The sequence below is a fragment of the Protopterus annectens genome, chromosome 13.part0, assembly GCF_019279795.1.
Source record: "Protopterus annectens isolate FY-2018-M chromosome 13.part0, PAN1.0, whole genome shotgun sequence".
Taxonomy (NCBI): Eukaryota; Metazoa; Chordata; order Ceratodontiformes; family Protopteridae; genus Protopterus; species Protopterus annectens.
In genome coordinates this window covers 259,259,374-259,275,311 of record NC_056747.1, presented here as the reverse complement: position 1 = coordinate 259,275,311, position 15,938 = coordinate 259,259,374, and the positions used below count along the sequence as shown (strand labels likewise).

General features: G+C 39.9%; 1 protein-coding gene across 1 annotated transcript in view; it reads right to left on the bottom strand.

Moving 5' to 3' along the window:
- The window catches only part of CNN2 (calponin 2), a 285,521-nt gene that overhangs the window by 42,763 nt on the left and 226,820 nt on the right, over nucleotides 1-15,938 (bottom strand). The window contains exon 4 of the mRNA XM_044053818.1: nucleotides 6,460-6,597. Within this exon, the coding sequence (XP_043909753.1) occupies nucleotides 6,460-6,597 (138 nt within the window). The remainder of the gene's footprint in view (nucleotides 1-6,459; nucleotides 6,598-15,938) is intronic.

The following is a 15,938-nucleotide window of genomic DNA, read 5'->3' as shown; positions in this document are numbered from 1 at the left end:
AAGTGCAACGGCTTTGGGGAGGGAGCTCTTGAACTCTCTGGCAAATACACTTCTAACATACCTTAATGCAATTTCAACACTTCAATTAGTCTGGTTCTCATTCTTTTCAAGAGAAAGAAACCCGGGTTTAATGTCAGTGGTCAGACTGAAATTACTTTCTGGAATCACCGAAGTTTAACACTTTTTCCCACAGTTGCAGGCCAGAATCAGGTGGGGGGAAAAAAACAACATTACTGGCTTGTTGGAGAACTGCACAAAAAAAGTAACATGACTAAGCAGATCGTTTATGGAGAAGTGTACCATCTACACTATTTGTATAAAGTACATGGTCTGTGGAAAGGTGCACCAAAGGTATCCGTTTGTACTTAGACAGTGAATGGCTATATAGATATTTAAAAAATGAAAAAAAAAACAAGGGTCTGGGGAAGAGAAATTGAGGGCTTGAGGGGAGAAAAAAAACTTATCTGGGGAAGAATTTAACAATAGTTACAGGTGAAGAATTTAATTTATCAAATGCAAATAGATCTTAAATTTTACAGGACTACAGAAACTACTTGCGATCTTACTTAATCTGGGAACTAGTATCTTCAATTCTGCCTAAAGTTGCTTCAATCTGACCAGGACATAAAACATAAATATTTGCAGGCAGTGCTATCAGTCTCTAACTCTAGTACAGGAGTGGTCTTGCCTGTTAAGAGTTCTGAAACTGGAGTTACTGAAACTCTTGTGCCCTGCAGTATAATACACCATTGATTCCTAAGGCTGTACAGCATCCTATTACCTGAAAGATTCCTCATACATCTCAAAAAATAACTTTCTTGATTATTTTAAAAGTTATGCTTATGGGGTACTCTGGATGAAGACAGTTGTTGGTTATTTTGCTCAGATGGGATGTTAACTGGTTGCTTCTTATGGTTCTGGGTTTGATTCCATCAGCCTCTGTTTGTCTGCTGTGCAACTCACTTCACCAGACTACTTGTGGGCAGAGTACGAAGAAAGGTCCACAAGGATCAGAGCTCTACCCAGGTTACATTCAAAAGAGAATGAACTTAGTTCTAATCTTCAGAAGGTTGGTGTCACTTGTAGGCTACACACATTTTCCAACTGGACAGTCCCAGTTGTAAGGGTTTATCCTTTTTTTATTTTTTATTTGTTTATTTTTTATCTCAGTGTAGTAAAAGGTATCCACGATAAAGGGATTGACATTTGTGGCATTTAGGATTCAATCTCTGTTAGTGTGACTAAGAATGTAAATTTTCAGCTAGTTATTCATAGGCTGACAGCAGGCAAACTGTCACAAGGGCAGCCAAGAGCCTAGCTAAATTAGCCCTTTGAATTAAGATATAATTTAATAGTGTTTGCCTCCTTTGTAAGGGCTACACAGGATAATCCAAGAGAAAATTTATGACTGCCCATCCAATTATTGATATTTTTCCAGAAAGCAGAGAGAGTGCTACTACTACAGATATATACAGGGAGGTTGTTCCACAGGTGTAGAATGTGGTAGGTCAAATACCTATCCCAACAACTGGTCCTCTCTATTTCCTGATGCAAGTGGAGATCCTTGGTATGGATGTTTGAGGAGCTGTTGGTTCTGAGAAGATGCATGCAACTGAAAAGGGAAGGGTCTTTCATGACTCAAAAATCAATGCCGGTGTCACTGCAGAGGAGTTTGTAAGAGACCATACAGAATGGCAGGACTACAACTCCATGGGTAACTAAAGGACTTGAAACCCCCTGCTCTTTTTAGTTAACACACACTGAGGCCTCTGAAGTTGAGCAATACGCTTAGAAAAGTACAAGCTGAAAGTATTACATTCAACACTGGGTCTTATGATGAGATGAATACAGGAGAACCATGACTTAAGTTGTAGGGGAGATGGCTTTAAAAATTAATTGGGATTCAGACAGCATTCCAAACTATACTGGAGAAAAGATGGTCAATTATTAAAATGGATACTAAAATCACGGATGAATGGCGCTACTACATACAGTAACTTGAATACTATGTGCTTAAGTTTTAGAAACTCCATGCTGATTGCCCAAAAGCAACACTACTCAACTGTCAGCAACTTAAAACAAAGTTTTTTTTTGGGGGGGGGGGGGGTCAAGACCCTGCACCCTCCCATTGACACAGGGTCTCTGCCCCTACACTTTCTTTAAATATACTACTACTGAGATTGCACAAACTCTGACAGTGTATTTAATGAAGCAGTCTAAGCATCTGAATGTGGCAGACTCGAATACACAGGCAAGTACTTCGCTGACAGCAACTGAATTAACAAGCAGCTGAATGCAGAGTAAGATGACAGATTACAGTACTGGTTTGGAGGGGTATGTCATTTAGTAACATAGAAATAACTAGAACCACACTTTTTTCCCCATTTAGATTAGGACAATTGTTGGTACATTAAAAGATGGCACAGTCAAGTATTGGTTGAAGTGACGGTGTCAAAAAGTGAGCTGAAACTGCATGCATTTTGCAGTTATCAGCAAACCTGGATAACCTCAAGCTTGGAATATTAGATTGGACATTAGGAAAACAGATGCTGAAAATGAAGGGTCTCATTATTGAGCCTTCCCAGACACTGCTGGTAACATTTTTATATATAGAGGAAGGCTCCAGCAGCTTTGAATTTAATATATTGTCAGTCAACCAATTACTTATCCAACAGACAACAATTGGACTTGTATCAAGTTTAGTAAGTTTATCAATAATACCTGTGTGGGACTGCATCAAAAACTTTAGTAATGTCAAGACAGTAAGTGTGAATGAAGTGACTTACTGTCCATGGCTTTAATGTCCTTTCCAAAGTATACACAGTTAAAGAATAAACACATATGTCTTTGACAAAGCCAAATTGATAACCTTGTAGCTCTTTACTCAAACCAAGGTTTACATTAATGATCTCCGACACAATGCATGCCATAGCCCTAAACACAAGGCTGGCAAGACTAATGAGTCTATAAATTGTCTGGATGAGTGGCACGGTCACTGGTGTGGGATCGAGTGGCACAGTCACTGGTGTGGGATCGAGTGGCACAGTCACTGGTGTGGGATCGAGTGGCACAGTCACTGGTGTGGGATCGAGTGGCACAGTCACTGGTGTGGGATCGAGTGGCACAGTCACTGGTGTGGGATCGAGTGGCACAGTCACTGGTGTGGGATCGAGTGGCACAGTCACTGGTGTGGGATCGAGTGGCACAGTCACTGGTGTGGGATCGAGTGGCACAGTCACTGGTGTGGGATCGAGTGGCACGGTCATTGGTGTTTAAAGACTATGAATTTATCCCAGGATTTAAACTAGGGAGAGGATGACAGGATGGGGTGCAATAAGGACCACGTTTGTCAAGGACAATATCGAGGATACTGGGCCCTTTAGTAGGAAAACTGCAAATTGTACAAGTGGGTTGGTATTTAATAATATCTATTGAAGAACTGGACATATTGGTCACTGGTGGTAGAGGTCTGTCAGTTGATATCTGGGTAGTTAAAGTCACTTACAAGAACAGTGGCCACAAGTCGAAGATAACGTACATAATGCAAATGATAATGGAAAGGAATGTGATTTTTTTCTAAAACATTAAGGTAATTACTGTGAAAAGGAGACTGACAGTGAACTGTAGCTATCAATGATGTGGTAGTTCTCTGTAAACTGAAGCTCTATGTAGGGATCACAAAGGACTTGTCATGAGATAATGGGGTCCTTGATAAATACAACCCCCCCAGTTACCAGTGGCTATGAAGCCATAACAGATGCTGAACCCACATAGGAGGGAGCACACTCTTATTACAATGAGATACAGTCTCTGTAATTAGACAGATGAAATCTTTAAACATAGGAGGTACTCTTCATGTCAGTGACTGTTTCTTATTAATGGAAAATACCACTGTATCACAATCTGATTTGACATGGGGAAGGGGACAGCAAGGTCTGACCAAAATGAAGGTATACTGGTTAAAATATCAAAATGTTACCTACCAATTAATTTTTTCACCTCTTTTTCCAGTGAATATTACATGAAATTAAGGGTGATCTGGATGTATTTACTGTTGGATTGTCATTATTCTAATTATATTACTAAGTGGGAAATGAGTTGCAATGAAGTTATCCTTATCCATGACTGTATTATTAATCAATGGCTTTTGTAAGTCAATAACATATTTTTCACACACTTTTGATATTGCAGAGGGTGTGCGCAGTAGCAATCAACTTCAATATGTAAATGCCAAACATTCAGTTTTTCTCCTATTTCAACTCCAATCCCTCACACTGTTTTGGCATCTCAACAGCAACTAGACAGCCAACAATCTCCTGTCCTGCATGGTCATCAAAACTGATCAATATGCATTGCACATTTCCTTGCCAGTCCCCCTTACATGAGAGGTGGACTATGTACCTCTTGGGAATACAAATGTACCCCTCAAAAACTTGCTCACTCCAATAACTTGCTCTGCTGGATTCAAAGTCTTCAACCTAGGATTTATTAACCTCAGAGAAGGGCTTCTGTCCACTACCATAAAGCAAAGCTGTGTAAATGCAATTATGACAAAATGGTGCAACAACAATGTTGACGTCAAGAATGGCACAGAACACAATATTTTGCCACATTCCATGCCAAACAGTGATGAAGGTAGCCTTAGACTGCACTTGGGATCACTACTACTAACAATCAATGTGATAATCACACTCTGGAGATCTAGCTAAGCAACACTTCTAAATATCCAGCTCCTAAGGGAATGGAACCCAGGGTAAAAACACTGTGGAGGAAAAAGAGGGAGTCCTTTCAGGACTATGTTTTTAGAGGTAAGCAATCCAAATGAGCAGGGATGATGGGTAAGAGCAAACTAGAAGTAACGCAGGTTCATCAGATGGCCCTGTCAAAGTTAGTTTTCCTCGCCATACATACACAGTTCAGATAACTGACACAACATTCACTTAAACATAACTCCCCAAAGGTCTGAACAGTGGTGTTATAATTTGGGTTCACTAATTTACCAGAGAAGGTAGTCAAATATATAAAGCAGACACAAATGTGTAAAAAGTACAGTTTGCTGCATTCTAGATCACACCAACTCAACATTCCAGTGCTGTAAATTGGATTATCCGAAGTCAGACTCTGTGCAGAAGGACAAAGTCCTAATTACAGTCCAAGCTACATGTATTCAGGTAGCAAGCCCAGCCAGTGAAGGAGGCAGGCAGGGACTTGACAGCTGGTGCTAGCTTGCCCATCTCAGGGTAAAATCAGTGTGTTTTACTGTAGAAGCAACATCTGTGGGACAAAAGACACAGGTATTCTCCATGCAAGAAGTGATAGAAGGAACCTACCAAGGGCAGTACTGATTTCTTAGCTAGCCATATGGAGTATGTGGAAGCATGCACCAGTACAGCAGCCTAAATTCACAAATGCTGACCAAAGCTTGGCAGCAGGAGAAAGGGTTAGGGGCATGTGAAAAAAATTTCTCCTCAAACCTTACAATATTATGGTCCTTGGTGCCATATTCACACCTTCTGTGACTAGTGTCCTTCAGGTACTAGACATACGTGGATGCTCAACAGTCTAGGAGAGATCTTGGGTGGAGGGTGAGGTTCAGAAAGAGCATACAAAAAGTATGTAAGGATCTGAGAACCACCCAGGGGAAGTCAACATCCCAGATATGCAACAGTACTTTCTAGCTTCACCATATGAAAAATCAAAACATACAATTACATAAACTATCCAGCAGCAGAGACTTGGTCATATCTCAGAAACTGAAGATTTTTTTTTTTTTTTTACTTTATTACAGGTTAACCTCCTTCATAAGCAGACACTAGACAACAGACTATAATAGAATATAATACAAGTCTAAACAATAAATGACATTCAAATGTTTCCCTAAGAAATTCTGAATTGCTTAACCAAAACACCACACATCTGGGTCAGTCAGGCTATGTACCATTTATCCTCCCATACGAGATCCCTCTTCCATAACTGTCCCAAATGGACAGCCTGTGATCGTATCTTAATCAGATACACTCCTGAAGAAGGGGTAGCCTTTCAGACTAAAGGCTTACATATTCTGGGACATACTGCTTGGTGAACGGATACAGACAAGGTCAGAGAAGGAATACGGTGGAAATGGAAGGTTGACCAAGGTGAGTCAGCAAGAAGAAAAAAAATGTGCCATCTGCAGTTACCGCAACTCCAAACTAAAGAGTCCATTTCTAACAGCTACACTCTCAGTCATTGCTAGAGATCCCTGTAAGTGGCCATCTTTCTCCAACCTTGCTCACCTTTGGATGGCAGATTAATTAGATTTTAATCCTCTATGTCCAGTAAACTGCTAGAAGCCAGTGATCACTCATGCATTTGGATACCTGTCGCCATAAATCTCCAAACTTGAACATGGATGGGTGGTACAACAGACAAATACAGTGAAAGAAAGTTTAAAGGGAGGAATGATGAAGTAACGCTTACCATGCTAGCCAAGGCCAAGAGAGTCGATTGCACTTGTGTCATGTTGCCATTCTCAAAGAGATCATTGGCCTCAAAGATGTCATGCAGTTTTAGCCCATAATCAGTCATTGCTTTGATGAAATTGCTTAGATTCTCAAGCTGTACAGAGGAATAAATGCAAAAGTGTTACTAAAGAGAGGAGTTAAAAAACTGCCATGTCAGATTAAGTTTCTCATCTTCAAATAGCAAGTCATACAGGCAGCAAAATCACACCAGTAAACACGTACATAAGTAATTTAGTACTGACAAACACATATCTATAGAGAAATATTATGTTAAAGTGTGTGTAAGCACACACACACACACACACATTTTATATATATATATATATATATATATATATATATATATATATATATATATATATATATATATATATATATACATACACACACACACATATATATATGTATGTATATATATATATATATATATACATACATATATATATATATATATATATATATATATATATATATATACATACATACATACATACACATTACATATATATACACATATATAGATATATATATATATATATATATATATATATATATATATGGGTCTACTTTATAAGATCGACAGACCATTTGATCGACAGCTCATTTGATCGACAACCAGTATTCAAGGCACTTAACAGGGATTTGCCCCCCTCCCTAATGTTGTGTGACCCTGGAGTTGGTATATATAGTTAGGGGGGTGTGGGGGGCACAGCCGCCCACATTTGGGGGCTGTGGGGGGTGATGCCCCCCACCTATTTCCATTTAAAAACATGAAAATACAACAAAACTACACATTTTAAAGAAAATAGGTGGGGGGCTGTGCCCATCACACCCCCCCTAACTATATATACCAACTCCAGGGTTGCACAACATTGGGGAGGGGGGGGGCAAATCCCAAGTTTTTGCCTTGAATACTGGTTATCGATCAAATGAGCTGCCCACCAAATGAATGTCGATCAAATGGTTTGTCGATCTTATGAAGTAGACCCATATATATATATATATATATATATATATATATATATATATATATATATATATATACACACACACACACACACACACACACACAATACAAAAATGCAATATGTGGTGCCCTTCAACACATATTTTACTGCAGCTTCCTGTTGGTGGGTCCATCCTATGGCACTGCCTTATTTGTTCCCTCAGGATTGGAAATAAAGGTGACCAAACTCCAGCTTGGAGGTTGTCACTAAACTGCAGAGCTGCAGTTCAGAGTTGGGAGTTTTTACTCTGCCCCATCACCTAATTTTACCCTCACCTTTCCAAATTATGATGCTGAATGTGCAATTTCATCTACTTGTGAAGTATATTTGGTAAGGATATTAACTGTAGTCCTATGCCCGCTACAGTCTTTACAGATTGCAAGAACCCCAAAGACCTACCAAAGGGATCACACAAACAGAACAAAATCCAGTAGTTAACCAATAAAGACAATGACCAGTCAATGACCACTTCCATATCACACCAATCAACTAGAACACAAGCTGCTAATCAAACCTGGGGTGCAGGCATTATAGATGGCAATTCTCCTCTCTGTGCCCTCAGAAAAAATTCTGCGCACACAGTTTGTTAAAATATGGGGACACAGCTGAACACAGGATGGCTTTAAAGGTCCACAGGCAAGTACTAGGCTAGCTGCCCTCATGAGGCATTTTAAGCCTAGCAGCTTCCCCTTCTTGTGATCAAATTAATATATTCCATTTGGTCAGAGACTGGCCTTGCCCATCCCGTGGTTGACAACTATATATTACTCCCTAATGAGGATAACTGGAATCAAACAGATAATTTGAGGGGACCGGTCCAAGTTGAACTTGAATATGGACAGGGATGAACTTTGCTTTATGAGGCTGAGGAGTCTGTCTCCAAGCAACTGTATCCTCAGAGACGCATCTGTGCATCCAAACCATTATGTTGGGGTTGTAGAAGAGGTTTAGATCCCCAGACAGAATATTTCTGATGCCATTTGACTTGCTCATGTGCATTAAATTCATCAGTATTGGGTCGGAGGATGCCTTGTATGCCAAACACAGGCCACCCTTTAGCAGTCTGTAGGATACAGAGTATAGTGACAGGGCTAGGAGTCTGTCCATATAGGACATGTTTAAGCCTTGTATCCTTTTAATAAAGCATTTCTGTGGGCATTCCAGGTGTTCCATGTATCTGGACAGATGCATATCAAAAGGGGGCATTATATTCAATCATTGGCCTAAGAAGGGCTGAGTAAAGGGGATAACTACATCCCTACACCTAGGCACAATCCTTTTGTTTAAGAGCTGTGTAATATAGAAGGACTCAAAGTATGTAGGGAAACAGTGAAAGTGAAGCGAATATATGGAAACACCAGTTCTGGCAAGTCAGTAACATGGCTGCAATCCTCTTAAAGCAACTAAGCATGCTAAACACAAAACTCTGCCAGTACTGAAACCTTTCAAAAGGTATATGCATAAAGTGTGTGCATCCAAGTTAAATATATCCATTTGCTAACAATTTGAACACAGTCACTTGACCTTCTTTCTTTTAAAAACTGTATGAAAACATTTTGAATACTGGTAATAGACCACGTTCCAAAAACTTTGCATTACTTTACAAGACATGTTCACACACCAATGATTTTCTTTCAAGCACATCTAAACTCAGTTAATTTCAATCCCTTTCAGTCAGAGCACAGTGAGTACATCATTTTTAGAGTCATTTCACCACCTGCTTCCAAATGAAAAAAAAAATAAGAGTTAAATAAGATATGCAAAGGTTTTCTGCTTACAATAAATGCACCTGCAAGGTTTTTTTTTTTCACCCTTTGCTCTTGCTGTCAACCCCTCCATGGCCTGCCAGCCAAATTCATTCCCCATCACTGGGGTGAGGGATGACCAGGAGGGAGTCATCATTCAGACGACCATAGGGGTGGGTCTGAGGGTTAACTTATTTAAGCCCTTTGGTTTCCCCACAAAAATTCAGCTACTAGAGCTAAAAGGAGATGTGCAATTAGCTGTCCACACTAGTACTGCCTTAATTCTGCAAGGGACATTGCCAGCAAGCAGCTCTGTCCTTTCCCTTAAAGTATGGGGAGTGGTTTCCTTGGTCTGCACATGAGAAATCACATTTGCCCTATGTGCTTCCCCTCAAGTATTCACAACCATCCCCACCTCATGCCATGGGAAAGGTAACCAGCTATACCCCTTCATTCCCCTCCCTATCCGTCTCCCCCAGTCTAAGAGCAGCTATTTAAATCCCTCTGCGGCATGGAGCCATGCTTTAAAAAATAATCCTTCAAAACTCCTGCTGAACACAGAAGTCAGCTAAAAATGCCCACAGATGTCTTACATTAATGATCATGTCCAAGTAGGACAGCTTTATGTAATTCAGGGCAACAAACAGAGATAGCAGTTAAGTGGTAAAGCAGTTAGCAAATAACAGTTTAGCAGAAAACGAGCCGTTTTATAATTGTTTCCTATCTGCTGTTTTTTTCCCTCCAAGCAGTGACAATTGTAAGTTAAGAATAAGATGATTTGAAATTGATTAAGCTGATGACTCATGTTACAGATAAGGCACGACTGCAAAAGAACTGGACTAAACTGACCATTTGGGCATAGGAGAATAACATGCTGATAAATACATCAAAAACTAAGCATATGAGATTAAGGAGACATGCATTGAAAGGTGAATATTTAATACAGCACACAGTGACTGAAAGTGTAGACTCATGTAAGGACCCAAGTATATAGGTAGCTCCAGCTTTAATTTTTTCTAATCCTGTCAACCAATTGGTTAATGATAGTTCTAGAACTATAGGCTGTATACAAAGTTTTATAAAGTCTAGGAAATCAGAAATGATGAAGTCATTGTTGGTTAGTAACATTAGACCCAAACTTGAGTACAGAATAACAATATGGACACCTTTTAAGAAAGCAAGCGTGAGTAAACGGGAGAGTATGGTGGAAATATACCAACTACATCCACGGATGTGAAAATTTAAGTTAGAATCTTTTGACTCTTTGAATTTAAGTAAAGTTTACTGTCATTTAGGACTACATGTATTGACCTAAACAAAATTACAAGCATCAGCTCACCATGAGAGTACAGAAACATAGGATACAAATACAACAATAAGACATATCAAGTAAAGGAGTTCGAGAGTAACGAGAATGCCCCAAGAACATAAGGAAGCTAACCTCCAATGTAGTCATATAAATACTGTACAGTAGCAGCATGAAAGGTAAGATTGGTTATTGCACTTACACGTGAACTTAAATCGTCACTATGTACATTGCATAAATCAAGTAACAGGCAATTGCACATGAATGTAAATATATAACCAAGTAAATAAAGATTGCACATTCAAAACAAAACATTTAAGTTAATTTGTGATGGAGTCACTAGGGCAGGTGTCAGAGTTAAGTCTCATCACTGTTGAGTAGAAGCTGTTAATAAATCTGGAGGTCCTACAGCGAATACTGCGGTACCGCCTGCCAGATGACTTGAGTAAACCAGCCGTTTGTATGGTGCAAGGAGTCATTAAAGTATTATGTGGGCTCTTAAGGCTCCTTGCTGAAAGTAGCTCTTGGATAGATGGTAGACTGGTGCCCATGATTTTCTTAGCAACTCGCACCACTCTCTGTAGCTTCTTTTCAGCTACTGTACAGTTCCCAAACAGTGAAGTTACAGGCAAGAATGCTCTCAATAGTTCCTCTATAGAAGGTGGAAGGAAGAGTAAGTGGGAGCTTTTCTCTTTTCAGCTTTCTCAGAAAGTGGAGGCGTTGTTTGGCCTTTTTGACCAACTGAGCAGTATTCACAGTCCATGAAAAAGACTGAAACATCTGAACTTGGTACAGTGCCTCATATAGATATTTAAGAGGAGGCCTTATTTAGGTATATAGGACATTTAGAGACAACTACCTCTGGGAATGCTTGGTGTTATCAAAAAGTAGTAGAGAATTAGACAACCTACGTAGAAGTTTCTATAGGAATGAGAAGTGTATAAACTGGTTTTCTGACAGAGTAGCTGATGCATGGAATAGGACTATCAAATTACATTAAAGCACACTTGCATGCTAGCAAACGTAGCAAGATGCTAGTTACAACTATTGCAAGCAACTTGCTACAGTTAAAAGGAAAAAAAAACTCTTCCATGTTGCAATTTTTTGCTGTTCAAGTTAGAGATGAGGAGGGGCTGAAAGTCAAGAGAAGTATGCAGGGTGTTAAGTGAGCTAGCTACAGCTCAGGTTACTAAAATAATGGGCATTACAACCTTTCGGGCAAACAATTCATGGCTTCTGTAGGAATTATGTTGATTCTCCAAAGAGTTTCAGCACTGGTAAAAACTGCAAAACTTGCTCGCCAAAACTACCTTTGGAGAACATAAGAAAACAGTTTTTGTGGGAAGGAAAGCCCCCGTGCAACCTTCATATGTGGGGACACTACCAAACATATATACCATCTCGAAGGTTGCACAGCAATGGTAAAAATTAGCACACTGTATGCTGATTTCACACTCCTTTTCTGTAAGCTCCCAAAAAACTACACAGAGACCTGTGAACTTTCTATAGCAATGTGATGAGACATTTTTAAAGAACACTTTATTTATACTTTAACAAATAATTAAAACAAAAAAAAAATCCTCATTCCAAAAAAGGAACCACATCCATGAAGATGTGACCTGCCTTACACATGTTATTGCAGACAACTTACAAAACCTTATTTATTCTTTAATGCACAGTACACTATATGCATGTGCACAACTTTTAGCTTACTAATGTGCACTCCTGCTAGTGATCATCACAATTATTCAGGACAGAGACTTTTGGTAAAAATAAGGTACAGTAAGGTTGCATCAATCTTCAGAAAAAAACCTTGTTAAATGCTTACAGCCTATTGTCCAATAAGAACAGCTGTGTTAAGAGCTTACCATAACAGTAGAAGCTCAGGTAGCCTCACTGTTGCAATTGTGCCAGCTACTGGGAGTTCTGCCACAAGTCTTGATGTATGAACAATTTCCCCAGCTTACCATCTTTCCTCTCCAGACCGATGCTCACACTCCCGGGACATCTGTATGTTCTTTGGATAAAGCAAACATCTGCCTTTGCCATCTTCAGTTCTTATTCTTGCACATGGAGAAGGATTTAGGGACTCCCTATCTCAACCCTGGGCATCATTCTACCCACTACAGGGTTGTAACCTAAGCAATTTCCTGGATTCTCATGTCACAGGACATTGAAAGACCTGGGAACATCTCCTTCAGATCCATCCACACCCAAGTCAGTGAGAGGCTGATGAAGATATCTGGGAGGGGGAAGGATATCCAACTCAGCCCTAAGATGTCACGAAGGAAAAAAGGCTGGAGGGAAAAACCAATCACTGCACCAATGATCCTAAATCAGACATCTATGGTTCTGGTCATTTTCTTCATTGTGTGGATCACTGCCGCAATAGTGCTAACTACTGGGAAGATCTAAGATCCTTGCAGGATTGGGGTGAGGAAGGATGTCAGTTTGGAGTAGGGAACTGCAGTAGGGCTCTGTAGAAAGGCCAATGCAAACTCTACCATGGCTTGGAAAGGGTGTGAACAGAAGAAGAACTTTCTACCTCTAACATGGATCATATACTCATTCTCTCTCAGGAGTATAAATTAGAGGACATTATTCCCCAGGTTGTGTGTGACCTTGTGTGCTCTTTTACTTTCTTGCCACGAGTAAAGTACAAAAAGGAACTATACTGTGCCAGCCATGATCTACTTGGAAACTAGTTTACCTTTGGTTTTAGTCATGGAAGGTAAAATGAAGTGGCCAGAGACTCTCATACTCCTTTGGTCTGTTGAGGCAGTATCAAAGTTACCCATGAACATGAAGTAATTGTAAACTATTTTCCCCTTTGTCACTGGGATTAGGGAAAAAGACTGCTATCTGAACAAACTGATTCACATTTCTACTACCTTTGCCATCAGGGAGGTTTTCTACAGTCACACAAGAATGCTGGTTCATTTACTCAGGAGGGGAAAGAAACTGCGAATTTAGATAAAATTTTAACTTTGTTAATTTTTGTATGCAATACTTTGCTCACGGGTGTTTAAATGTTGACATTAATTGTAATTGTGTATTGTAAATGTGTGTATGTTATCTCATTACTAATAGGTACTATTTTAATGTTTCTGTCATTAATCCACCTGTGAATCTAATTGGATATTAATTTTTATATTGATTGATTCATACCAACTCAAATTATTTATCAAACAGTATGGTGTGTACCAGTAAATTATTTGCCCTCCAGTGAAGACTTACACCAAAGCATTAAGAGTGAATACATTTTAAGACACTTCCAGCATTCTTGTTTTTTTCCAAAGATTTATGTGGTTTAGTATAGTTTTCCATTTAGACACCCTGTTCTTGAGGAACATCAGAAATGGCTCCCCCACACATCAGCACTTGCAACTCAGAACTTCTCCTTGCTGATATTACACAGCAAGCAGAAGGGTTGTTTTCCCTGTCAGAAAGCTTTAGGGGCTCTTCTGGCTAAAAATGTGCGTGTATCACTTTAGTTAAAATTCAGATCCCTTAGAGAAATTATGCATTTTAAGCATTCTCACATGCAAACCCCCTTAAAGAATTACTAAAGGACTCAGATATGCCCATAGGATTTTTTTTTTGGGGGGGGGGGGTCCACAGACATGCAGGCTGAAATGGTTGAAAATGTGCCTTCACTAAGGAGCACACCAATCCTAACTTGGGCAATTCTGATAGTTACTGCAGAATCAAAGACACTGGTATAAGAAAATTATCTGATCCCCCTTTGGCACTAGAGGAAAATACTTTTTCATTTACCTATGCACGATTTCATGGTGGCATGGCTCCTAGCTTCCTTCAATGTTAAACACGTCTTGTGTTGAACAGTGTTCTAAATGGTAGAAAGGTGATATCATCCACGCTGTTAATAGCAGTCTCTGCAGATGTGTGTTAACCAGGGACCTCTTCGTGTTGTGTCAAGAGGTCTACCCACTGAGACAGGATGAAGAGTTTCTCCCTTGACAAATCCATGAGAAAAGAGAAGCAATACTGCCTGGACGAAAAAACAGTGTCATTATCAGCACCTTTGCCTACTGGGTTCACCTTGGGATGCAGGGATATGAAGGGGAAGTGTGCAGGCACATACCTAATTAAACAGAGGAGGCAGCCTCCACTACCTAAACCTTTTTGGGCAGTGTTCCAGAGCACAACAGTCTTAACTGCCTACCACTTGGAGAAACAAAAGGTTATTTCTGGCAAACACCATCTGTGGATCAATTCACATTCCTGTCCAGCACCTATTTCTAGGATTCTGCTATCAATTCCTGACTCAAAGGCTACATTCAGATCAGTTATCTCCATCCTGTACAAGGAGTACAAATGAATTCCTCCCTGTTTGTGTACCACATGCACTGTCATACTGTGTTATGCAGTAAGCATTCTTGGCTTTCACTTTGGCTTGAAAGCCCTGACAGCCTGAATCACTGCCACTGTTTCTTTAATACGATGTGCCTCTTCTCTTGACCATCATCCCAAGTTCTCTAGACCTTCAGACCTCCTGTGTCAGATCACTAGGCTGTATAAGAGGTACCTGTGTGGTCAAAGTTTGACTGAGATCCGTCAGAAAGGAACACAATGTCTTTCTACACTTGTTGCATCCACCATGTGAGTTCCTGCCAGGTGTAAAGCAAAACACAAATCACCTCCAGGTACAGTGTTAACTTCCTGTGTTTCTAATACCTCATGGACAGTCTTACTAGGGGCACCACCAGATTTACAGGAAATGCACCCCAAAGGTGTCAAGAACACCCTTACTGAAACTGGTTTCTTCTGTAGCTTTCCAAGGACTCCACCTTGTCCTATGGAGGAAAATTTCTGTCTGCTCGTGTCCAGGATGTTCACCAGGAATCATGGATTTGATGGAGAAGTCCACAGTCCGGAAACATTGGAAGGTAACTAACCCTTCCTCAGACTGGGCCTAGGTCAGGCAGTACCTAGATGTAGCTAGATGAAAATGCCCTCATTTCTGCAATATGCTACTGCTGCAGCCAGGCATTCTGAAAAGACCAAGAGAATGCCTGTGTTTCCAGTAAATGGAAATACTCCAGATGGTTTGAAGAGACCATCAATTTTTCTGGGAACAGGAGGGGTAAACAGGCCTGTAAGGTTAGCATTTTTCTTTCTGGAACACTTAAAACAGTGTTCAGTTTTGAAATATCCAAAACAGGGCTCCCAGAGCCTTCTCATGTCCATTTCAGAAGCAGTATTAACTGTGTGCCAATTTCTTTTTCTGGTTTCCACTTCTATGACTGATAGTAATGCCTCTATCAAGGGTAGTACCAGATCTCTATGACCTTTGGAAATAGTAAGATCCTTGCAAATTTTGGTTTTGATAGAAAGCATATCATGTGTCCTCACA